At 55.4% G+C, this 24,614-nt stretch overlaps 10 protein-coding genes across 11 annotated transcripts; 5 read left to right on the top strand and 5 right to left on the bottom strand.

The window, feature by feature from the left end:
• Positions 1-26: 26 nt before the first annotated feature.
• KRP23_10790 (uncharacterized protein) lies at positions 27-1,469 on the bottom strand (the record flags this gene model as incomplete). Its single annotated transcript, XM_067881283.1, has 1 exon — positions 27-1,469. One exon carries the CDS (start codon positions 1,467-1,469, stop codon positions 27-29), a length of 1,443 nt encoding a protein of 480 aa, XP_067741544.1.
• A 123-nt stretch (positions 1,470-1,592) lies between these two features.
• On the top strand, positions 1,593-2,150 carry KRP23_10789 (uncharacterized protein; the record flags this gene model as incomplete). The annotated part of the gene is made up of 1 exon (XM_067881281.1): positions 1,593-2,150. The coding sequence occupies one exon, from the start codon at positions 1,593-1,595 to the stop codon at positions 2,148-2,150; it is 558 nt and encodes a 185-aa protein (XP_067741543.1).
• Positions 2,151-2,612: 462 nt separating this feature from the next.
• Positions 2,613-3,119, top strand: KRP23_10788 (uncharacterized protein; the record flags this gene model as incomplete). The annotated part of the gene is made up of 1 exon (XM_067881280.1): positions 2,613-3,119. The coding sequence occupies one exon, from the start codon at positions 2,613-2,615 to the stop codon at positions 3,117-3,119; it is 507 nt and encodes a 168-aa protein (XP_067741542.1).
• Positions 3,120-3,564: 445 nt separating this feature from the next.
• Positions 3,565-4,249, bottom strand: KRP23_10787 (Phenylalanine--tRNA ligase beta subunit; the record flags this gene model as incomplete). The annotated part of the gene is made up of 2 exons (XM_067881279.1): positions 3,565-3,820; positions 3,897-4,249. 2 exons carry the CDS (start codon positions 4,247-4,249, stop codon positions 3,565-3,567), a joined length of 609 nt encoding a protein of 202 aa, XP_067741541.1.
• Positions 4,250-4,451: 202 nt separating this feature from the next.
• Positions 4,452-5,834, bottom strand: KRP23_10786 (putative actin-related protein 2/3 complex subunit 2; the record flags this gene model as incomplete). Its single annotated transcript, XM_067881278.1, has 7 exons — positions 4,452-4,534; positions 4,607-4,889; positions 4,988-5,220; positions 5,302-5,420; positions 5,483-5,561; positions 5,644-5,693; positions 5,770-5,834. 7 exons carry the CDS (start codon positions 5,832-5,834, stop codon positions 4,452-4,454), a joined length of 912 nt encoding a protein of 303 aa, XP_067741540.1.
• A 212-nt stretch (positions 5,835-6,046) lies between these two features.
• KRP23_10785 (uncharacterized protein) lies at positions 6,047-7,506 on the top strand (the record flags this gene model as incomplete). Of its 2 annotated transcripts, none has more annotated exons than XM_067881277.1 (4): positions 6,047-6,283; positions 6,362-6,466; positions 6,536-6,650; positions 6,809-7,506. In XM_067881277.1, 4 exons carry the CDS (start codon positions 6,047-6,049, stop codon positions 7,504-7,506), a joined length of 1,155 nt encoding a protein of 384 aa, XP_067741539.1. The 2 variants fall into 2 exon arrangements, with proteins under 2 accessions (XP_067741539.1, XP_067741538.1); XM_067881276.1 differs by having other exon boundaries at positions 6,536-6,739; positions 6,844-7,506.
• A 122-nt stretch (positions 7,507-7,628) lies between these two features.
• On the bottom strand, positions 7,629-9,854 carry KRP23_10784 (Dual specificity protein phosphatase 4; the record flags this gene model as incomplete). Its single annotated transcript, XM_067881275.1, has 1 exon — positions 7,629-9,854. One exon carries the CDS (start codon positions 9,852-9,854, stop codon positions 7,629-7,631), a length of 2,226 nt encoding a protein of 741 aa, XP_067741537.1.
• Positions 9,855-11,056: 1,202 nt separating this feature from the next.
• Positions 11,057-12,118, bottom strand: KRP23_10783 (putative rhodanese domain-containing dual specificity protein phosphatase; the record flags this gene model as incomplete). The annotated part of the gene is made up of 1 exon (XM_067881274.1): positions 11,057-12,118. One exon carries the CDS (start codon positions 12,116-12,118, stop codon positions 11,057-11,059), a length of 1,062 nt encoding a protein of 353 aa, XP_067741536.1.
• Positions 12,119-14,607: 2,489 nt separating this feature from the next.
• Positions 14,608-19,114, top strand: KRP23_10782 (PHD finger protein rhinoceros; the record flags this gene model as incomplete). The annotated part of the gene is made up of 3 exons (XM_067881273.1): positions 14,608-16,826; positions 17,808-19,035; positions 19,109-19,114. The coding sequence occupies 3 exons, from the start codon at positions 14,608-14,610 to the stop codon at positions 19,112-19,114; spliced, it is 3,453 nt and encodes a 1,150-aa protein (XP_067741535.1).
• A 3,656-nt stretch (positions 19,115-22,770) lies between these two features.
• On the top strand, positions 22,771-24,567 carry KRP23_10781 (Homogentisate 1,2-dioxygenase; the record flags this gene model as incomplete). Its single annotated transcript, XM_067881272.1, has 8 exons — positions 22,771-22,881; positions 22,949-23,022; positions 23,097-23,386; positions 23,454-23,533; positions 23,610-23,798; positions 23,863-23,997; positions 24,063-24,152; positions 24,214-24,567. 8 exons carry the CDS (start codon positions 22,771-22,773, stop codon positions 24,565-24,567), a joined length of 1,323 nt encoding a protein of 440 aa, XP_067741534.1.
• Positions 24,568-24,614: the final 47 nt, after the last annotated feature.

The following is a 24,614-nucleotide window of genomic DNA, read 5'->3' as shown; positions in this document are numbered from 1 at the left end:
TCGAATACAGTCATCCCTTCATCCACTTACACACCTGGTTGACGCCTCAGGAAGTCCAACAGAGCAGCGTTCACCTGGTTCGACTGGTTCAGAGCCTGCTGCAGGCTTCGAATGGCCTCATTCGACTGCTCCACTAATTGCTTCATGCCTTCCATGGATCGAGCCATCTCTCTCTGTGTGCTCTGAATAGTCTCCAGCTTCACCGCAACATCACTGCTCACGGGCGGCACAGCGGCCGGCGCAGGATTGAATGCACCAAGACGTGATTCTGGCTGGAGTACCGAGGCCTCCAGGGTCAACCTTCTTCTCTTTGAAGCTGCATCGGAGCGTGCAGGCGAAGAAGTCTGCTGAGTTACTGGAAGTTGAGCTTGAGGGGGAGAGTACACAGGAGATGGCTGCGCAGGGATGATCTGCATAGTGTCCGACTGCATAGGAACTGCCTGCACAGGGGTCGACTGAAAAGGGACTGGCTGCACAAGCGCCTGCTGAAAAGGAACCGAAAGTATCGATACAGGAGCTGACTGAATAGCTTGGTTGGTAGCTGGTTCTGCCTCGATAACCTCTTCGTTGTTCACATCGACACCCGGGCTACTCCGAGGCACATCTCCAAAGTACTCGGCCAGCATATCCCAGCAGCGCGGGTAGATCACCAGCTTGTCCGTATCTCTCGCCGCCTCCTCCTCATCAGCACGTGCGCGCAGGTACTGGTCGCGCAAGTACCTGAACTTAGCCCGCAGTTGGGGCACCGTGACCGTGACGTCGTGCATCTCGTTGAACTCCTTCTGGATGATGTCCCACAACTCTCGATGTTGCGACTGATGTCCCGCCTCAATAAACTGCGCTCCATGCTTAACGATCCTCTCAATGAGCAGCGACTCAATCAAAATGTCCGTCCACGCCATTCTGTCGAGGTTCTTGGGCTTTTTGGTTTCGGACGGGTCCTTCTTCACAGGGCGATGCACGAACTGCCTAGTCGGCAGCGGCGCGTCCTGACTCAGGAGAAAGTTGTTGCGGACCACGGCTTTGCCATTGCGCACCAGGTCCCTGGCACGGTACACGAGACGGACCTGCCTCTCCAACGACATCCCGTGACGCTCCAGCATGAGCGCTACGAGCGACTCGATGGAGGCCTTGGGGGAGGCCTGCACGGCCGCCATGAAGGCCGGCAGCTCGGCGATCTGCCGTGTGGTGAGGCGGCCCTTGGAGTCGCAGGTCTCTGAGTGTGCCAGCTGCATGGACGCGATGTACCACTTGCCGTACTTCTTGGCCTGCAGCCGCTGGCGGTAGATCTGCACGAAGAAGCCGCAGGGCTGCTCCGACGCGCACACGAGGCGCCGGTCCGCGCCGCTCGCGCGCTCCACACGCACCGCCTTGTTCGTGCTCAGCGCATAGTCCTGCACAGCGAACACGCCCTCGGGTCCGGTGTCGAACGCCAGCCCTTCCTCCAAGGGTGCGCTGAAGAGACTCATCTCGGCAGGTGTAGCAACCACGAAAAATGACGAAACCCGGTGAATAAACCTATTGTTTGGTGTGGTGGACGCGATATTGTGAAATCCCGATCTGATTGGGGAACCAGAGCCAAAGTTTCTTCGATGCTGTCGCTACGCCGCTGGACTGGACCTCACGCGCACCGCATGACTGCGTTGCAGAACGGGTTTGGTGCGCGAAGCATGAGCCAGGAGGCCGCGCGCCCGCCGGTGCCGCCGTTTACGCGCGAATCTGCGGCGCTAAAAGTCCGAGCAGCCGAAGACGCGTGGAACTCGCGGGATCCGAGCCGCGTAGCGCTCGCGTACACAGTCGACAGCATGTGGCGCAACCGCTCCGAGTTTGTGACGGGGCGGGCGGAAATCGAGGTCTTTCTGACGCGCAAGTGGGCGCGGGAGACGCAGTACCGACTCATCAAGGAGCTCTTCGCCTTCGACGGCAGCCGCATCGCCGTGCGCTTCGCCTACGAGTGGCTGGACGCCGAGCAGCAGCAGTGGTTCCGCGCGTACGGCAACGAAAACTGGGAATTCAACGCGCAAGGCCTCATGGCCAAGCGCTTCGCCTGCATCAACGACCTCCCGATCGACGAGAGCGACCGCCGCTTCCACTGGCCGCAGGGCCGCCGTCCTGATGACCACCCGGGCCTCAGCGAGCTCGGTCTGTAGGCTGTCGGGCTCTCTTATTGTCTGGATTGAATTTCAGTGGGAACTGTTAACAACTTGTCACTCGCCTCGTCGCGTGGAGTCTGATTTCGAAGATCCCGTTTCCGCTTGGAGACTTTCCTCGCATGGAGCTTGGTGGTTAGCGTAGTGCAGGTGCACTTACTTGGATCATCATCGGTGTGCGCAAAGTTTTTAAAGAATTTTGCGGGGAATCTGCATGCTGGACAAGGTGTCCCGTATATGCGAGATGTGTGGGATAATGACTGCATCGTACGGAGACCACCACTCCTCGTCTATTTTTAGTCCAATCGCCGCGTGGCAGCCATTCTCGGATTGGCCAAAAATACGCTCAAACTGAACCGCCGGTCCTCTGCCTGACCAGAAACGCAAGCGGGCACACTCAAAAAGCCCAAGAAGAGAAGCAGCGGCCTCTCCAGCCCCAGTCCAAGCCCAAGCCTGCCAGCCATGGCCACCATATACAGCGGAGCGCCGTCCTCGCGCTTCCCATTCTCCGCACACACGCACTACACGTCGAACGCGGACGCTGCGGCGCAGATTCAGCTGCAGCATCTGCGGTACGGCGGGGGTTACGCCCTGGAGAACCAGATGGAAGTCTCATCGCCGCCGTCGCTCGCGCCGCCGGGCGCCACGCTCGGGCTGCTCAGCAAACACCAGCACATGTACGCCGAGTCCAGCGCCATGCGTCTGTCTTCACCCGTCTACAGCAGCAACCAGAGCGCCATGTACATGCAGTCCATGATGAGCAAGATGTACCAGCCCCATCCGCCTCCGATGGACATGCCCCAGCACCAGCAACAGACAGACGTGCTGCTTGTGTCACCCGGCGTCCCCACACCCGTAGAGCTTTCTATTTATGAGGTCAAGCAGCCCACAGGCTTCCTGCACGTGACCGTGGGCAACCAGACCGTCGAGTTCCTCGACGGCGTCGCCAACATGCCGCAGAAGCGGTAGAGGCTTTGCTCACAGACTAACGTGACCGAACCCCGCGACTAAAAGACGGGCCGTGTTCCCTCTCCAATCTCCAAGCCGCCAAGTGATGAATGGACGCCCTCTTCAGATTACGAACGATTCAGTGCTGCACTTACCCCAAAGAATCTCCAGAGCAAGCGTTGGAAAGAAATGAGTGAACGAGGTGGCGGAGCGCTATAGAAACTCTTCTCGTCCGTGTCATCGTGGTGTATTGCGTCAAGTTTCCGTGAACCAAGCCGGCCAGAGGCAGCTAGCTTTTCCTTCCGTGTGTATTTTATCGGCAGCTCGAGCCTCTTGGCTGCCGTCAAGCGCCTGTACTTCTTCACTTTCTATTGCATTTTACCAGCTTTTCAATTTAAGAAGACAACGACCAGTTTTGCTTTCCAACGTGTAGTAGTTTTCTAGTGATATTCACAGCACCATCGCCTTACTCTTGCTGCGTGGACTCCGATTGAAGAGGATCAGCTGCGACCTTGGGCTGCGGCGTAGAAACCTTAATACCGCGTGCTTGTAGGCGACTGGCAATTGTCCCGTGTTCAAACACGAGACCACCGACCTCCGCGTCGTCCTCGAGAATGAGGATGCCGTCGCTCTCGTCCGCCAGACCGAGTTCCGCTTCCGAGCAGATCATGCCCTGCGAGACTTCTCCACGTAGTTTGGACTTCTTGATCTTCAGCTTCTTCCTACACGTCAAATCACACAATCACCTGTAAACTGCTGCAAATAACACAGCAGCAAAGGAACTACCAGCGTCCGTACAGTTTGCCGCTCTCGGGCTCCTTGATGGCCAGTCTGGTGCCCACTTTAGCCACCGGAACGTGCGCGCCTTGACGGACATTGGGCGCACCGCAGATGATCTGCAGCAGGTTCTCCTTGTCCCCAATGTTTACGGCGCAGACGTTTAGGCGGTCCGCCTGCGGGTGCGGGTGCAAGTCCACGATCTCGCCCACGACCAGCGTCTTCCACGTCGTCTCCACCACAGGCTGCTCCTGCTCCTTCTTCTTCTCGACAACTGTAGCTACTTCTTCACTGGCCGAAGAGCTGAGGGCTGTGAATTGGCTGCGAAGGCCCCGGAGCGCTGTGGCGCGGTGTCGAAGCGACTGGAGCATCATGATGAGCGGCGTAGAATGACAAGATGACGAATGATGGGTTCTCGAAAATTGGAAACTGTTGTTCGTCATGTGGGTCGAACACCGAAGTTGAAGTTTTTGCTGCATTGCTTTTTGTCTTATTAGAAGTGCTGGATACACGCGGAAAACCTTGGAAAATAGTCTTGGCACGGACGACATTTCGTTCTCTTTTCTCCTTCATCGTCTAAGCGCGCGCGAATGTTCTGCCGGTGAAGGTCTTCTTCTGGGTCTTGGACTGGTCCTTCTCGGGGCTGGCACGGTTCAACACTGATAAGAGCACAACGGAATACGACGTTAGGTACGTAGGATACGCAAGGCACACGCATGTTGAGTTCAAACCTTGCAGCAGCAGGTCCACGCGCTTTCGCATGCGGATGTGCAGGTACGTCTTGGAGGCCTTGATGTGATAGTGCAGGTAGTTACGCAGACCCTGCACAAGCGTCGCGGCCTTGATACGCTTCTCGGTCGTGTCCACATGGGTGGGGAAGATGGCAAGACTCAAGTAACCAACCAGGTCCGACGAGTTGCGCAGGCCGGGGGCGCCGCGCAGCTCAAGCGGCGGGTCCTTGCCAAAGGCCACGGGCGGCGCGTTGTTCACCGTGCGTCGGGTGTCCACAAATTCCTGCAGGTAGATGGCATAGCCTCATGATTTAGTACTCTACTCCCTAAATACAAATAAACACTGTCGCCTGGGCCAAGGTAACTGCATAAAAAACATACCTGCAGGAACACGCGCGCAATCGCCTGGTCGGTCTTGTCTTCGAAGCAGACCGAGTACACAATGACGATACGGTCCGCCTGAGGAAGCACATAGATCGTCTCGTTACGACGGTACGGGATCTGCACCGGACCGAGGGTGCTCGCGTTGCCGCTCTGAAGTGCCTCAAAGCACTGCTCGAACGGAGCGCCCAGAATGTTGCGCTTCAGGATCGAGACGCGCTCAATGAAAGAAGCTACATGGGCCCGAAACCGGCAACATAGTTCAATATCAACTCCAACTACCAGCAACGACAACCGAAGCCAACCACACGCACCTGCATTGGCCGGAGTGATCACATCCACGTTGACCTGCAGCGAAAAGTCAAAGCCCGCCTTTGGGGCGACGAGCTGGAATTCCGGGTACGTCACGGCGAACATCTGCTTGGCACCCAGTCTTGACAAAAAGCCCACCGTCAGCACTCCATCCTCACTATGCTACTAGGTGGTGAATCTCACCCCTCCAGCGTCTTGTAGGGCGGGTAGGCCATGGAGATTGTCAGCAGGTTGTCCACGATCGACAAATCATACTGCACATCTGCACACCCATCCCAGCGTCAGCCCAGCAATTGCAGTAATATATCCTCTCAATTGTATCCATTCTCCCTGCTGCAACGCACCGTCAAAGTCGCACAGGCGGATTTCCAGAGACTCCACGGGGCGAGGGGCTCTGCACTCAGTCGCAAACAATCAAAAATCAGGCGGCATTCTACGCGCACAATTCCCCCAACGCCAGCCCCACGCACTTCTCCCCCAGTCGACCCTCCAGCACCTCCTTGATGATCTTGTTCTCCGACTCGAGGAACAGCATCGCAGAAATCCTCCTCTAACTCGTGTTCCCAGATGCGAAATGGCCCATCGCTCCCTCGTGAAAAAGCCTGGGTACCGTAATTAGGGTACACCGCGCTGTCGCAGACTCTCCTCAGAAATGCTCAGACTAGTCCGCATTTCGACCAATCCAAGCGCAGCGATCGGAAAACCTCTTCAGTGTATCATCATCGTCACAATCCCGAGCAACTCCCAATGTCGACGCGTCCGCCGCTGGCGTCGACCACGTCGTCCATGAGCCTCGTGGGCGGCTCCGGGGAGCTCGAGTACGGCGTCTACGGCCGCGTGCTGTTCTGCGGCCAACTGGAGAAGCGCCGCGACGGCGCCGTGCGCGGCGGCTGGGCGTCGCGTCTCTTCGTCCTCACGCCCGAGACGCTGCACTACTACCGCAAAGCCACCGAGTTCGAGCTGCTGGGAGAGGAGCGCGGCCACGTACGTCGTACAAACTACCTACAGACTATCGTCGCTATAGATTTGCAGAGGTAAAACCAACGTGGATACGCATTTTAGATCGCATTATCCTCCATCACGAGGGTACGGGCCATGCCGGAAGACGAAGCGCCCTACTCGACCGTAGAACCTGGAGTAGAACACTACTACCTCGAGATCTGCACGGTGAGTGTATGGTGCAATGACGTCCGTCCTGTTGGATGAGGACTGACTTGGAAATATTGTTGTTGACAGGAGGACCGGCTGTACTTGATGCGAACCCCCATCCGAGAGGCGTCGACGTGCGAGAGCTGGTCCATCGCAATTGAGGAGCAGCGCAAGGTATTGCGCTCCGGGAAGGCGAATCAACGTGAGTGTCCCTCGAGCTCCGCCCCCTTTCCGGAGGCGCTGCCCAGCCCCACCTTGTTAGCTCGCAACCATGAGCTTTTCTCTCATTTCGTAAGTAGGTCGTCTTACGGCGCCTTTGTGTGTCGTGCTTTCTGCCGTGTCGTTGATCTGTTTCACTAGAGTATAAAAGCGTCCTCCTGTTTGCGAACGAACAGGAAGCGTCACCGCCGCGGGTGGCCATGGTCTCGGTCGTGCACGTGAGCGACCGGGACGCGCGGCCGGCGGAGAAGGTGATCAAGCGACGAACCGAGTGGGGCGAGAAGCTGGACCTCGGCGTGATTCCACAGGGAGGCGCATGCGTCATCCTGCTACAGGATGGAGGTATTGGCCGTATTGGCACCCAGGCGCTCATGAGCAGTTGGGACGCCGGTCGCGTCTGTTGGATTGAAGTCACAGATGCCGAGTTCCCCACTGAGATCGAGGTCTCAGTGACGTGCAAGGTTCTCTCGCAGGAAATGAGGTTGAAGTCACCCAAGCCGCAAAGCGCGCAGGAGAGACTGCCCAAGTGGGTGGAGTGGGTGGACGAAGGCTCCAGTATCGGCTTCCTGCTCATGTGTTTGTTCGTTCACTTGCTGTATGGCGTGGATGGCTTCCACTGGTCGCACAAGTGCTGCCTCACGGTCGGTGCCGCGCTCGCTATTTCGACGATTCTCAATGGGTCGACTAGAAACACACCGTCGCCGGCACCCACACCTAGACACTCGAGCCCGACGAATTTGCTGCCCAAGCTGCAGTTCACCCTCACTGTTCACCGTTGCCGGATTAAGATGGAGGGCACGGAGTACGTTTACCCTCAGCCAAGCGTCGACAAGAAGTAGGCAGCGCGTGCTCCGTACTCGTGCATAGAGACGATAAGAATATGAGCTATTCAATGGTAGGCTTCAACGTCAAATAAATTACTTATCCTACGACTCATTTTTCTAGTGTATACCGGCAACAATCAACCGACTACCCGCCCAGTGGCGCGGCGAGCCGTGTCCAGCAGAGAGATCACCGCCTGACGATCCGAGTCCGCATAGCCCAGCTCGATGAGGCGCTGGCTGAACTCCTGAAGAGTGAGTGCACCGCACGAGAGGCTGCTCATACCAAGCATCACGTCCATGAGGATCTCGGGCCGCTTGATCTTGAGCAGCGCAGCACGCTCGATGAGCCCCATCGACGGGAACGACAGCTTCCACAACTCTCGGAATTTGCGCTCCGCAACCTCGGGATCCTCAGGAGGTGGCGGCGGTGTTGCGGCAGTCTCTTCAACCACGCTACCGGTAGTTTCCATCTGGAAAGACCGCGTACGAGGCGCATCTGGATGGCGACCGCAGGTCTCGATTTGCTGCAGCGTATCCACGACACCCTCCGAAGAACTCCGCTCACGGAATATCCGTTCCCGGGGAGACTGCAGCTCTCGTCGAAAATGTTGTCGGGTGCGTTCCTGGTGGTGGTGACGCGCATTTGAATGCCGGTGATTGCTGTTGGTGTTCCTCGACACCGAGGACGATGCGTGTACCTGCTGTTGCTTCGTCCCTCGTTGACTGTACTCCTGAATGTTGCCGGCCTTACCAACAGACACAAACACCTCCGATTCGTCCAGCAGCTCTACGATCTCCTCCACAGTGCGAATAGGCTCCCCATCCTCGCGAGAAATGTCAATGATCTGGTTTTCCTTCACACCGAACCGAATCTTGAGCACATCCATGATCACCTGAGCCTCGGTGCCTTCAAAATACGAGATGCAGACTGTGCGTCCAAACGTTGACAGGCTGTTCACGTTCAGGTGCTTGCAACGCTGCATGACACGCGACTGAAGTCCTTTGCGCGAACGTGGCAAATTGATCTGCCACAACCTGCTCACACACACTTGGCACACACGTCGAGGACGCTGCTCGTCCACTGCACCGTTGCTTGCGGCGCTCTTTTCGCGCTCCGGGTTCGCCAGTCGGGTGCTGGTACACTTGCTGCAGAAAGCCTTGCGGCAGTAGCTGCACTTGTGCTTCCACTCCAGCAGCGAAAACATTTTGCGGCAGCGGGAGCAGTTCTCTGTCTTGTTTGAGTGTACTTGGAGAGGAACAGGCCGGTCTGGGATCTGGTTCTGCAGCATGGTATCGACTTCGTCCGACGTAATACTGTTGCCCTTGTACAACCTGAACTCTTCCACCATGAGAGACTTGACGAAGCCTTGGTTCGGATACACGACGCCGCGACTGGCCATGGCGAAGTTCACGGCCGTGACGAGCGACCAGTTGTTGGCGCGCATTAAATACATGATGACGAGAGTGGCGGAGCGTGAAATGCCCTGCGTGCAGTGCACCAGCACGCGGCCGTGCTGCGTGCGCTTGGCCGACTCGATGAACCTGTACGCCGCGTCAAAATACGAGCTGATGTCGGCCTCGGGTCGGTCCTTGATGGTCACGTTGAGGTACTTGACGCCGTCGCTCTCGAACGTGTTGCCCACATCCAGACTTGCGTTTACGACGTGCGTAATGCCCAGATGGGAGACCACCTGCTTGGACTGCGCGTGCCACATATTCCCTAGAAAGAGGAAGCCCTCGAGGATCTCGTTCGGGTAGTTGAGGTTGTGCGTGCCGCTCTTGGTGCGCGTGAGCTGGCCCGAGATCTCGTCCAGCAGCGCCGACGTCGTGTAGAACGGGTAGCGGTACTTGAACGTGAGGAAGCCGTCGCTCAGCAGCTTGACGCTCGTCACGAGGCCGTCCTCGATGATGAGTCGCTCGAGCTTTCTGAGCCACCCGCAGCTTTTGGCGTCGCTGGCGTCATCCACGGCCGATTTCTTCACTGCATCTCCGAAGAGCACCACGTCCCGCAGCTTCCGCTTCTTGCTGGAGAAGAGGTAGCGCTGCTCCTCCATCAGGGCCTGCATCACGTCCTCGAGCGAGCGACAGCCCTGTGCGGGCGGGATGGAGATGGCGGACGGGATCGAGTCCTCCTCGTACGCCTCGCGCGTCCGTGTGTCGATGAGGATCATGCCGCGCGACGCCTGCACTTGGTTGTACAGCCAGCGGCAGTTGACCTCTCCACGGCGCACCACGCGCTTGCGCGGCACGGGCTCGCAGTCCTCGGAGGCGGCGACGTCCGCGCTCTTGCTGGCGCTGCTTTCGTCGCCCACCGACATGCCCAAAGTGTTGCTGCTGGAGGAGCCGGCGATGGTCGCGGGCATTCGCTGCCTCGTTGGTGCGTCGGTACGGAGGCGAATGCCAGCGCTGGGGGAGCGCAGCGGCAGAGATCCGGATCTCTAGAGGTCTGGTTCATAACTGCTGGGCGCTTGAGACTGTGCACTGCAGTATTGGGCATAGCAGCGAGATAGGATAGGTCTCCCCGTCAGATGTGATAGTCGATAAGAAACCCTTCGAGAACCATTGACGTGTGAATAGTATAGTTCATTGAATAGACTTGATATTTATGCTAAACTTGGAAAATGAATGATGGACGCAAATGTGTATGCACAGGTTTCTACATCCAGAAAGAGCAGCCACTCCGGCTCTCGCGATATACCTGAAAGTGAACAAGAAAGTGGCTGGCCTTCAATGTGGAATTTGCCATCCACTGAATGAGCCCTTTTGTTATTCAAAGCGCCTGCACTACACGTCCAAGGAGCACTGTGCATTCGAAGTCATAACGTACCGCTCTAATCGAGTCGTAGAGAATAGCCCTGCGAACACATCTCGTACTGGTCTTCTGCGTCGAGCCAGTAACACTTGCTTTCGCTGCAATTTTCATTCTGGGGCGGACGCACACAGGGAAGCCATTTCCCCTTACACCTCGAGGTGGTTCCTCTACACGCAGGCTTCGAAATACACTTGAGCAAACGCCTCCAGCAAAGTTAGGCTTATGACTTTTTGGTCAAAATGGTGCTCGTGGCTCTTTTAAAAACGGCTCGCTCTCCAAAAAATGGCATTTGCGTCTTTCTACGCTGCCGCACCACATTCAACGAAGTCGGCCATGCATTGCGGGGCATGGGCCAATTCTCGTCGTCACGCCCGACATGGCCGCGATCACGGCGATTGGAAGTCACCGAGAGATCATGGCGCAGCTGAAGCCGAAGCCAAAGCCGCCGCCGTGCCAACGCCATCTCCATCGACGCGATGGCATTGAGAGTCAGCCTACCATGTAGGAGGAGGCTATTCGCGATCGCGAGTAACATGCCGAAGTTGGGGTTGCCGCGCTCACGAGATGGGGGTGTCGCTGTTTCCACTCCGCGTCAACCGCTCTCTGCTGTTGCCAAGAGCGACAGAGAGCACATCTTTTTCCAGACGGATCTGATAACAACCAAGTCGCACGCAATGAAGTGAGAGATTCGCGCCAGATTCGTTCTCGTGGCACCTTATAATGATGGCAGCTAACGTAGCGAACAGGAGCTTTTCACATAACACTGCACTGGCCGTCTTTGGACGCCAGCTCCAGTGGCGGAGATACCCTGCGTGCCGGCTGACTGGGCAGGCACCCGCTCACAAGCAGGTCGAGCTCATTCGCCGTCACGCTGCACTTGCCGTGGAAGAGCCGCCGCTCTTCTCGCAGCAGCGCGCTTAAGAAGCCTTCGTTCGGGACGATCACGCCGCGGCCGGCGCGCGTGAAGTTGAAGGCCTGCGCCAGCGACCAATGGAACGCGCGCATGACGTAGAGGATAGCAAGCGTCGCAGAGCGGGAGATGCCATGCGTGCAGTGCACCAGCACTCGACACGGCCCCCCGTCCGCGGTGGACGACCGCTGCGCCTCGGCGATGAACTCGTACGCCGCGTCGAAGAACTGGGCGATGTTCGCCTCGGGCTTGTCCGGCAGCTTGACGTTGAAGTACTGGACGCCGTCCTGCTCGAACACGTTGCCGATATCCAGCGTCGCATTCACGACGTGAGTTATCTTCAAATGCTGGACAACCTGCTTGCATTGCGCCTGCCACATATTGCCGAGAAAGAGGAAGTTGTCGACAATCTCGTTCGGGTACGCGACCTGGTGCTTGCCGCTCTGCAGCACGCCGTCGTCGATGATGCCCAGCGTCGTGTAGAACGGGTAGCGCGTATAGAACATCAGGAAGCCGTCGCACATTCCCTTGATGCTGGCTGCCAGCCCGTCGTCGACGAGGAACTGCTCCAGGCAGTGCAGCCATGAGTCGGGATTGGCTACGTCCTCCGCGTCGCCAAAGAGCAGCATGTCCCTCAGCGAGCGCTTGCTGACCGACAGCCCCAGGTTCTCAATGTACTCGGCGCAGGAGCTGCCGTCGTTGCTGCCCTCGGGCGGAGGTACATTCACCGCCCCGTGCACGGTGTTACCCAGGAACAGCTCGCGCGTGCGGCAGTCAACGAGCATCTCGCCCACGTGAATGTTGTTGAACAGCCAGCGACTGTCCACCTCGCGCTTGCGCAGCGCGCGCTTCTTGCAGATGGGCTTGGCTTTGGGCGCCACTTGCATTACTTGGGTCTCGCCCATGGCTCGGAGGAGGATGCAGCGATGTTGGAGAGTGCCACTGTGCCAAAACCGGAAAGGAGCGGGTCCACATCCTGCGAAGCAGCATGCTCCGTGTAAATCGATGCATCCGATTTGAAGAGTTCAGGCCAAATCCTATTCGAGCCGACCTGTCGACAATAGACGCCCGCTTTATCCCGTACATGTAGCCGGACTGGTAGAGCCGGCCATTGCAACTTTCTCAGCGGTCTCAAATGCAAATGCAAGGCGTTGGCCACCATTGGCGGGTGGGTTTAAAAACCACTGGCGGCACGTGCATGCTCTTGGAGATGGCTCCACGCGCCGGATCTATCTATGCGAAAAGCGGCAGAGCCAGAAGGGAGACATCAAGGGGGCGCATCGTGCAATCTCACCTCATCTCGAGTCGCTGCGGTTGCGCTTACCCATGCATCAGCCACGTTAAAGCCTCTCTAATAGAGACTCTATTGGTAGTCCGGAGGCGAGGCAACTGTACGGTATTAATAGCGCGTACGTGTCTGGCGGCGCGCTCAGCACCAGAATGATCCCGATGCAGCCGGCGAACCAACAGATGCGGAGCAGTGGTAGCCATCAAGGCTTGATGGCTTGATTCAAGCCGGAGATCGCCACGTCACATGCGACCGTACATAAGGCGACCAGCGAGATTGCAGGGCAACAGACCACATGTGCTGGTCATACTCAACGACGTGTGCTCCAACAATAGGACCGCGCAATAGTCTGTTCCCAATTCATCGCCATTCCTCCCACACTCCAATTGCAGCTTCCCATCGTCAATATGTCTCCGTCGATAGTCGCTATAGCTTCCAGTGCATGAGTTTGGGACCTTTGCGTGAAATACGTTGACCCCGTTTTCAATCAGTTTTTTTTTATCATTGCTGAGCTTTTCTCGGTGACTTGTGCCCGATCAACGAGAACACGAACCGTGACACGCTGGGAGGCACGGATGATAGCTTCGGTCAGTTCAGGATGCGTCAAAATAAATATAGCAATATCTACTGAGGTCTCTGCGCCGTCAAGCAAATCAATGAGCTTCTGAGGTGCCAGTAGTCTACAACTGCAGTTTGTAGTATACACAATATGTCATGCTCCATGCGGCCAAATACTCGACGGTCGACCCCCATCATTTTTGCGATGTCCTTGAGCGATTGGGTTTGTGTGATGCTTAAGACCTCGTTTCAGCATTTCCACCACGAAACGCATGGGGGTCCGCCGACAGGGTTTACCTCACTTCGACTCATCTTGTTTGGGCTGGGCGTGGACGATGGCGTCGATCGTACTGCGGGCGTGTCCCGTGCTTTGATGCAGCTGGGTAATTCTCTCCCCTTCCTGGTATCGCATGCGAAGCTGGGACTTCTCTGATGGGGTTAATCGCGGACGGCGATTCTTGGGCAGCGTACTTTCGAGTTCTGTAGGCATTCGGTATGATGCGTCGTGATGCAGTGTACATCCGAATGGTGGCGATAGCGACGTTTTCCGCTGTTGGCACACTTGCGAGCGCGACAGCGTACTGGGGGCGGGTGGGAACGAACTGGCTGGTGGAGTTCTGGGCAAGTGGCATTTCTCCGACTGGAGGAGGCGAAGCCACGGAAGTCGGTGCTCTAGTAGAGGCTACAGCAGAAAAGGAGTGGAGCACACGGCAAAGTGGGCTGACTCGCTTGATCGGCTATTTTTTGGAGCGTCTAGTGTCATAATTCCCATGTCAGTGGCGGCCTTGGACCCCAGTAGCATCACGATCTCGAGCAAACTTCTTTGGCGAGCTATTCGTCGAGCCAGACTCTGCGGTGCGATTACAAAAAGGTTATCATCGCTGCTTCCGCTATCCAACGTAAAGTTCCGCCATCCAGTTGTACTTCTTGTCATTGTACATCTGAGCAACTGGAGGGCAGCAATTGAGCGGCACGATGCATGTCGAAGCACTGCCCACCGGTATTCTTGACGTGTTTGAATGGTAGCAGCAATCAACTTGCCGCTGACCAGCCAGACATGGCAACAGAACGTTGTCCAGTTTAACCTGTAAGTCCTCCGATGCCGCAGCCGACGTCCAAGAAGCCCACACTCCTACAACATATCATGATGCTGTCAATGCACTTTCACCCTTTCATGTCAATGCAAATTCCTTGCGGGCTCTCGATTCGCGGGTAGTGCGTGGACCAGTCCATCTCGTCCGGCGTCTGTGGGCTGTTCACATCAACAAAGAGCACTCCACGGTCAGAAATTGCTGGGACCTGACACTCGCTCTTTGCAACCAACGCACTAGTCGAAGCCTTGAGGTCGGTGATGAACACGGCCCAGCCTCGACCCCGGCATATCCCAGAACAGGGGATCCCAACTAATGTGGAGCAGATCTACTTCGCACTTAACTGGAGTGAGGCTATGACCAATATCAGCCACTCCTGTTCGTTTTATCCAACACATAACCGCTATCCTCCACACACCAGGTCCAAGGAACACATCTCCAGGGCGCTGCGCTCACCATGTCTTCGCTGCTCCCGCCGCCCGTGCCGCCGCCCAACGCGGCGCGCGAGCCCTGCTGCATCTGCATGGAGGTGGACGACTACCAGATGTCTCTGCTCGTGCAGTGCCAGCGCTGCGCCGTCCGCGTGCACGTCAAATGCTACGGCCGCAGCATCGTCGGCGACGCCTCGTCCTCGTGGCTCTGTCAGGCCTGCGAGCACATCACCGCTTCCCCTAACGACCAGCTGAGCCCGCAGTGCGCCGTGTGCCCCGTGGCGGGCGGCGCGCTGCGGCTCACGACTCAGCAAGACGTCTGGTGCCACGTGCTGTGCATTAATTGGATCCCGGAGCTCTCTCACAGCTTAGCGGGCGCCATGGACGAAGCTGTGGACATTTCTCTATTGGACTGGAGCCGCAGCACGCTGCGCTGTCTGGTGTGCAACCAGCGCGGCGGCTGCATCCAGTGCGTGAGCGGTCGCTGCGCCAAGGCTTTCCACGTGCTGTGCGCGTTCCGAGCCCCGTCCAGCCTTATCTACACGGGCTACAACATGGAGAACCAGCAGGTGTACCACTGCAAGACGCACCTGTCGGACGTGAGCTCCACCAGGTACGAGATGGTGGACAATTCCTGGAAAAGGCTCCCGCAGATGCACGCGTATGAAGCGCTGCACCCCGCGACGACCGAGATGAAGTGCAGGTTTTGTGGCAGTAGAGTGAGCTCAGCCACCAAGGAAGGACACGAGACGCAGTGTCTACTGGGCTGGCTTGCGAGAAACGACGCTCTGGTGAGGAAGAAGGAGGTGCAGCGTCTCGGAGTAAAACCGGCCGAGATTTCGTACAAAAATGCCAGATCCCCGTCGAAAAAAAGCGGCAAGTCGCGCAGCAAGAGCAGCCCGCGTCGGAACAGGGACTCGTCCAAGGGCAAATATAAGCGAGAACCGACGCCGATGCGCGCGTGCCCGGAATGCGGCGAGTCGGTGCGTGAGACGCTGATGATGGGTCATTTGAAGAATAGCTGCCCGAAGAGCCCGCATGCGTTGAAGCGCATGAGCAAGATGATGTCGCCGCGGAATGGAGTTCAGGAGGACGGAGAAGCTGCAGATTTGACGGACGTTTTGTTTGCCTCGTGGCCCGGGCAGAATAGCGGGGCGCCGATGGACTCGACGTACTTTTGGAAGGTCATGGAGTCGCATTTTTTCAGCAGCAAGGTGCTTGAGAAGAAGCGCATGGAACAGTTGTCCAAGAGTTTATGCGGTGCGAAGCTGGAAGACCTCGCCAAGCCTCCCCGACGGCGGCCTCTGCAAGCATCCGATATTCACTGTCGGGAGACGTTGAGGTTAGAGCGAAATTCAGAGGACCCGAAACAGTCACTCACACTTCAAAAGTGTGTGCACAAGTGCGATTTTCTTATGCGAGCGAGCCACTGTCGTTGTCTAAGCGACCCGCTCGCCAGGCCGATGATTGAGATCGTTCATAACCCCGAATGCACAAGGCCGATTGTCGAGCAGACCAACGGTGTTACCTCCTCTAAAACACTCCAAGAAGGCACGGAAGCGGACATTCGCGTGCTGCTCAAAAATGGAGAGGGTACGGCAGTTGAGTGCAAATACTCCATGCGTGTTGCGCAGAGCGATGCTGCTATGAACCAGTATACGACGGATGGGACGTTTGCAAGCAGTTTCCAACATGACGCCGTGTCAACGTTGATCGGGTTTGACATGCAGACGAACAAAGTGTTTCTGGAGAAGGAGAACCGGCTGTTGATTTCCCTTGACGCATGTGACAAAGTGGGCGAAGCCCCAGAGAGTACATCTCAAGTGCAAGCGGTGCCCGTGATTACAACTGTGCCTGCTGACCTCGCGCTGACCGATGAATACACGCCTGCGATCAACCTGCTCATAGAGCACTTACAGGACACGACAGAGCAAAATCGCTTTCGCATTCGCTCGCTACACAAGAAGCTGCGAAAAAAGGAGACCGACGAAGAACAATTTCAGCTTGCTGCGCAGATTACTGATATGTACTATCGGGAGTTTTCATCTTGGAAGCGACTGTGCTCGAGCCTATTAATCGGGTACAAGAACGGCGACCAGTTGGAAGAAGACGACAAGAAGACAGCCAAAATTGACGAGCAAGAGGGATCGACAGAGGATGAGGACGACGCAATTGATGATGGTACATGCGTCGTGTGCTTTGATGGACAGTCTCCCGAAACAAATCCGATTGTATTTTGCGATCGGTGCGAGCTAGCAGTCCATCAGCGCTGCTATGGACTTGCCAAGGTACCTACCAGCGAATTTATTTGCGATCGCTGTCGAGCCACGCGGGAAGGACTTGACCCGGCCAGTTCCGTTTTCTGTCAGCTCTGTTCTTTGAGTGACGGTGCATTCAAACGTACCGTTGACGGGAAGTGGGTTCACATCGTTTGCGCTCTGTGGTGTCCGAAAGTTTGGATTGGCAATCTCTTCGAGCTTTCTGATATTAGTTTGGTTGGGACCACAAACCAACTGCGGTTTGCGAACTCAGTTGAAGAAATCGATGTCCGCATTAAGCAAGCGTTGGGCGGGCAACATATTGCTCAGAAAGTTGGCGACCACCCGGAAGTTCCTGCGGTTGAATTGGGTAATCTTTGCGTGCACTGCAGAGTAGCCTGTGGGCGTACGATCCAGTGCTGCCATCCAGGGTGCTCTACGTCCTTCCATCCTCTTTGTGGATGGTTTGACGGATTGCCCATGACAATTTCGCTTGGAGATGAGAGATACATGTATGCTGGCGGAGGAGCTGGATTAAACTTTCAGATGTACTGCTCGAGCCATTTGCCCGATCTTTATCCAGTATCGCAGCAGCTTGCTCAGCGCCGCCGCCGAGCACGGTTCCGAATTGACTCGTACTTCGTCATGCGGAACAAAGATAACTACAGCACTGGCGCGAAAAAGCAAGCGGATGCCGAGTCATCCTTGTTGTCTGGATCAATCGTACAGGCCGTGCTTTCAGCAGAAAACAAGATTACAGCAACCGAAGACGACCCTCACGCGACAGATTGGACTGACATGACGGTTTGCTCCGCATGCTTTGAATATTGTGCACCTGTTGTTGGGGAGCTTACAGACGTGAACATGCTCCACCGAAGGCAGTTTATGATTCGTTGCCAGTACTGCAACGTCTTCATCCACCCGGAATGCTGCATTTCTGACATTGGTTCGTCCGCTACAATATTTAGAAGCAATTGGATCTGCGAGAAATGCACACAGACAGGTGGCAAGGAATCACCCGAGTGTATTGTCTGCTCGAAGGCAACCGATTACTTGATGCCTTGCGTTGATCCGCCCGTCGCGGCAAACCACTCGAATGCGCAGTCTCTTCCCAATTCGAAGTCAACGAATACGGCAATTCGTCCAATTCCTAATGGAGGCCATCAACTGTGGCTGAAAGCTCACCAGGACATGCAGCGACACCAGCAAGGACATACTAATTCAGACAACACGAAGCACCAGGTTCAGCAACCGACACAGGAGAGCAACGGGGTGGCACTCCCTCCTGCGTCGAACAGATGGATCCACGTTTACTGCAGCAAGTGGCAGAAGACAAAAACTGTCAAGAGGCATCACATGCTGTGCGCGTACCCTCCGACCCTGAAGCCCGAAGCCATGTCCACACGATGCGAACTGTGCGATAAGAAAGAGGGGGTGCTTGCGAACTGCGCTCAGTGTTATCGTCGGTTCCATCCGATTTGCGCAGCGCAGAAAAAGCTGTACTGCGCTCGATCGAATCGAACGGAGTGGAAATTTTACTGTGAGGCACATCCGCCAATGGATGCAGCGTTCGATGTGAACCGACAGACCTGGATCACTCAAGAAATATTGAGTCAGCTGCAAGATCTACGCCGCTCCCTTGAGCGTGGACGAATGTTGTTGGAAATGTCCCGTCAGCGGGATCGCCAGCAAAAGCGTCTGCTGAATCTGTGTAAGCTGCCGCTCATGGAGACATCGATTGAAGTGGTCTTGAAGAAGCGTCCATCAGCCCAGATGAAGGAGGTTTATCACGAGCTTACAGGAGAGAAGCTAACTGACGTGCCGCATCATCGCAAGGCGACTCCGCCATCGCCACGAAACCGTGTTAGGAGCAGTCCACGCGCTGCAGCGGGAGGTCGTTCCACTCGTTCAGGCAAACGGGCGGCTGCATCACCTACTACAGAAAGAAACCCGAAGCGCCGACGAACTCGCACTGATTCTGAAGTGTCTGGGAGTGGAGATCACAATTCTCGCCGCAGTTCTCGGCGGAAATCCCCGCGCAACCAACCGGATTCGGAGTACGAAGACATGGCCAACAGCGACGAAGACAACGAAGACGAGGTGGAGGTTCAAAAAAAACTATGGGAGAGCCTCGAAGTGCCTGAGGAGCTTGGTGATTTCGATCTGGTCGTTGCCGAAGAATACCCGGAACTGGTGGTACGTATTTGATCGCAGAGCAAACCATCACGCGTTTATTAACGTTTCTCCTACTGTGTTTTCTTTTGAGCAGGATTAGTCTTGTCAAGGATGAGGAAAGCAGTGGCTATGCTGCAGCCGAATATTTTTAGAAATACATCGCGGTATTTGCGGATGTTGAAGTTTTTGAGTGACGCGGTGTCAAATCAGGTACGTGCTCTCGCAGCAATTATGAACGAGGCGATCGAAGTTGAGGTGATGGCAGATGAGGGAGACTCTGCCAGAGACATGCAGTTGAGCAGCCATAACGGGATGGCAGGCATCTTCGACAGTACTGCGCCTTCTACAGCTGCTTCGACGACGGATACGATTGACAGCAGAGAAGAAGTCCGTTCCTGCGACGAGTGGGGATTATTTTCGGATACAGGCCATCATGATGTTTCCGAAGACGAAGACTCTGTGGACGATCCTAGCGACGAGGAAGCTGATCCGTCAGCGTCAAGCTGTGTGGATACCGACCTCCACCAATCCACCACAGAATTTGGAATTGAATCAGTCCTCGTTCTGGAAAGATCTCGGCAGGACGACACCGACAGGCAGGACTCTGTCTCACTAAGCGATGATGCTGAGCTTGACCTTCAGACGTTGCCCTGTAGCTCTGCATCTTCTGACAACAGCGACGACAAAAACCTAGCGCAGGACCCAGAGGCTGAAGAAGATAGACCAATCTCCCGAAGTGAGCAGAGTGTGAGTCGACGAATCCAAGTTGTTGTTCGTGTTCGCCCACCTCTTGATTCTGAAGGCAAGGTCGTCGTCACAACGGGCGAAAAAGAGGGTTCCAGTTTGTGCGTGCAAACAGCAACTTCACAAGGAAGTATCAGTACTGTGACGGAATGCGCTTTTGATCGGGTGTTCATGGGTGCGGCAACGCAAGAAGACGTCTTCGCTGCAGTAGAACCAAGTGTGCAGGCTTGTCTGGAAGGGTACAACGCCACCGTATTCGCGTATGGGCAAACTGGTACAGGCAAAACGCACACTCTTTTCGGGCGTGATTTAGGCCCATCCAACGACAACAACGGCAGTGAGGGAAGCGATTCATTCCGAATGATCAAGTCGTCTTGGGGGATCGTTCCTCGTACGCTTAGCTATCTGTTAGACCAGGCAGCGATCTTGAAGCAGAAGGACTGTGAAGTCGAGCTACACCTCAGCTTCCTGCAAATCTACAACGACCGTCTTTTTGATCTGCTTACTGATCGCATGCGGCAAAAACCACTCCTCATTCGCGAACAACCTACGCTGGATGGCAGGACGAGCGTCACAGTCCAAGGCTTGTCCAGCGAACGTGTAACATCTTTCTCGAACGCCATGCAGATAATTCGCCGGGGTCACACCAACCGATGCGTGCGCGAAACAGAATCAAACTTGTCAAGTAGCAGAAGCCACGCTATCGTGCAGCTCCACGTTACGACGCAATGCTCAAACAATGGAGAGGGACAAGTCCTTCGAAAGGCACGGTTAAACTTGGTGGATCTAGCGGGGTCTGAGAAGTGGAATACGGACGTGGAGATGGAAGATGCCCATTCACAGGAGCTGAAGAATATCAATACGAGTTTGTCGGCTTTGGGAAACTGCATAGCAGCGCTAACCGAGGCCGGCAGGAAACATATTCCATATCGCGATTCGACTTTGACGCGTGTTTTGCAGGACTCGTTCGGCGGTAACACGCAGTCATGCCTGATTGCTACTGTGAATGCCACGCAGCAGTCTTGCGACGAGACGATTCGTACCCTGCACTTTGCAGATCGAGCGAGGTCCGTGATGCAGACGATTCGCGTGAACGAGGTGGCGGATGGATCAACCGAGTTGCTGATGGCGAAGATACAGATCGTGAAACTTCGTGAACGATTAGACAGTGAGCAGAGAAGGCGGCATGAAACCCGTTTGAAGGAACATCAGGCGTTGCAGCGAGATTTTCAGGACAAGCTCAAGGGAAAAGACAAAGAGATTGCGAAGCTGGCGAGAGATAATGCTGTCTTTCAGAGATGGAGAGAGGAGGACGTTAAGAAAATCCGGGTTCTTGAGAGTCGCGTGAAGGACTTGGAACATCAAATCGACTTCAACGAGAACAGGAACAACGCGTCATTAACCGACCCATCGACTAGCACTCCAGTTCAGTTACCCAAGCGTCAAAGTGCGATCCCTGCGTCGATTTCTATGGTAAAACCTACTGGTGTGCAGAAAACTCAATCGCGAACAAATCTCACCCGAGTCGGAAGCGAGAATGGTACCTCTGCAAGAACGTACAAGCAAGTGCTAGAGCGATACGCTCTTGGAGCTAACAAAGGGCAGCAATTGAAAGCCGCCCAGACTACCAAAGTTGCATTCCAGACTCAAGAAGACCCATCGTATGATGCAACAAATCAGCTCGAAGACCAGCCACCTCCTTTAGGCACGAGTTCTCCAATGAAACCAAACACTCACTGGGAAACTGGTACGAACGATAGTCGATCGTATGGGTCACTGGATATTAGCAGACCTACTGTGACTCGATACCCAGCCTCTGGATTATGCGTGTCTCCTGTCATGTGTCCGCCAAATGCGAACGATGCCTTAGCTATGACATCAACCACCAAGAACTCGTGGGTTTATTCCAACATTGCAGCTAGCATGACGAATTTCAGTGCCGAGTTGACGTTGTCCGCGCTGTCAAAGTCAACGCCAGCAATTTTGATTCAGACTCAAGAGAGCATCGACAAGCGCCACAAGTCATGGTCTCCAAACGAGGCAACTGCCTCTGATTTGAGGCAAGAGCCCGTCTCGTTGTTAACGAACGCAACGCCCAGTAGTCTCAGCTACGGCTTCCTCCCACGTCCATCAGCAGCGACAGCCATCACCGACGGAAGTTCGATTGAACCGTGTCTAAAACACAAGCTAGTGGGGTGCATGTTATGCTCGGTGAACGAAAGCTTTGGGTCGACCCAAGCTGCCCCAGTCCGTCATTTGGCCAACGAGTCCACAGCAAGTACATGTATCATGAGCAAGTTGAACGAGCCGACTCGTAAGACCCATGACGGACCGTGCGAGCGGCACCAATTGCTACGCTGCTTCATTTGCAGCAAGGGCGGCGTCTGCAGCGCAAGTATCAATGCCGTTCAAGTTGCAACATCAGCATCTTCGAGCTACAGTTACAATGCAGCACCGAGCAGTGTAGGTACCAACAGCAGCTTCAGCTACCACAGCCCCCCACCCCAGAGTGAGACCCAGTCCAAGTGCGCTCTCCACGCGCTCGCCAACTGCATTTTGTGCGCTGGGGTCAAGGCGATGACTCGAAAAGTGGGCGTTCCACCACCTCAAGCTTCTCCAGCGAAATCAGCCCACCTGGTCGACACCAGGAGTGTGAATCATGGGGAGGAACGCGCTGCCGACCGGTATCGACGATACACTCTCGACGAGCGGATACTGAACCACCACACGCCGAAACAGGTTGCAAATCAATGGTGACAAAATAGCGTTCTTCTCAAACCTTATACCCTTTCTTATTCGACGACTATTGATTTCTTTATGAAGCCATTTATCACTGCTAAACAAAATCACATTGTATATTAAATATATTATATATTGCAGGCTTTGCGTCGAAACATACCAAATTGACGACGTTGAAGTTTCATTCCCTAAACCTGTCCAACCAGCCGCAGTTCGAGCAGCTCATTTAACGTTTTGCGCGCTACTGCCCAAGCTCTTCACCCGCCTTCCGCCATGACGGACGCCCCATGGGACTCACTCTCGTATCTGCCTGGCTTCGGCAACGATTTCTGCTCGGAGGCGCTGCCCGACGCACTGCCCAAGGGCCAAAACAACCCCCAAAAGGTAGGAATCTACACTTGACTACCCTTAAAAGACGAGTCTAAACCTTATTTTCTGTTGGCCAATGCAGTGTCCGTACGGATTGTACGCGGAGCAGCTCTCGGGAACGGCGTTCACCTTGCCACGCCACTCGAACCAGCGCAGGTGCGTTGGTGACACTTTTGTGCAAATTGTAGCAATGCTGCGCGAGGACTAAACTCGATGTTGTTGTGCTGTAGCTGGTTGTACCGGATTTTGCCGCCGGTGGTGCACGAGAAGTACCAGGAAGTGGAGCATCCGTTCGTCAAGGCGGACTTTGCCAAGGAGAAGTTGACGCCGCAGCAGATGCGGTGGAAGCCCATGCCGCTCCCCAAGGAGTCTGAGAGTCTGGATTTTGTGGACGGACTCCGCACGATCGGCGGAGCGGGGGATCCCACGATGAAAGCGGGCATGGCGATCCACATGTACGCGGCCAACAAGTCCATGACCGACAAGTGCTTCTACAACTCGGACGGCGACTTTCTCATCGGTATGCTAGCAAACTCTGTCCTTCCTGGAATATGAATTGGGGGCTGACCGTTCTTTCGTTTTTGCAGTTCCACAGATTGGTGTGCTGAAGATTACCACCGAGTTTGGCCGACTTAAGGTGTCACCGCACGAGATTTGCGTCATTCAGGTACAGAACGGTGTCAGTGACAGTGGTAAAATGACCTATTGTGCTGACCCAGATTTTGTGTGATTGCCCTCGCTAGCGTGGGATTCGCTTTTCGGTGGAGCTAGACGAGCCTTCCCGTGGCTATATTCTGGAGGTGTACAATCGCCACTTCATCCTCCCTGACCTCGGGCCAATTGGAGCGAATGGGCTTGCCAACCCGCGTGATTTCGAGCACCCGAGTGCTGCCTACGAGGACCGTGAGTGCGAGTACCTGGTCGTCAACAAGGTGAGCAATTGCTTGAAACTGTAGAATTGGTTGGAGTCACTAACTCGAACGGTGGCATCTATAGTTTGGCGGCCAAATGTTTTCAGCCCGCATGGCCTTTTCGCCGTTCAATGTCGTCGCGTGGCACGGGAATTATGTTCCCTGCAAATACAACCTGGACAAGTTCTGCACGATGAACTCTGTGAGCTACGACCACCCGGTACGCATTCTCGATACTATCACATGCTGACCGGCATCTCGCTAACTGGTTGTCTGCTTTCACAGGACCCCTCCATTTATTGCGTTCTCACGTGCCAAACCGATGAACCAGGCAACGCGGTTGCAGACTTCGTCATTTTCCCGCCGCGATGGATGGTACGTGGATTTCGCTCGCATTAACCAACCCATTCAAACTATTCTAACACTAAACGCGCAGGTTCAAGAGCACACGTTCCGCCCGCCTTACTTCCATCGCAATTGCATGAGCGAGTACATGGGAATGATTTACGGTAGCTATGACGCCAAAAAGGGTGGAGAGGACGGGTTCGCCCCAGGAGGTGCTTCTCTACACAGTGTCGACACCCCGCACGGCCCAGATGCAGCGACGTTCCTTGCAGCTTCCAACGCGCAGTTAAAGCCGGAGAAGTTCGAAGGGGGGCTCGCGTTCATGTTCGAGACGACATACCTCGTTAAGCTGACGGACTACGCTCTTCGCTGCGATCACAACGACCAAAACTACTGGAAGTGCTGGCAGCAAATGCCAAAGCTCTTCAACCCCAACCAGGCTTAAATCCGCACCAACTATCGGCGCCTATGGTTTATGGGTAAATGAAATGG

The sequence above is a fragment of the Phytophthora ramorum genome (assembly GCF_020800215.1).
Source record: "Phytophthora ramorum isolate Pr-102 chromosome Unknown Phyram_PR-102_s0010, whole genome shotgun sequence".
NCBI lineage: Eukaryota > Oomycota > Peronosporomycetes > Peronosporales > Peronosporaceae > Phytophthora > Phytophthora ramorum.
Note: the sequence above shows the minus strand (reverse complement) of the source record. Positions and strands in the feature narration are given on the sequence as shown.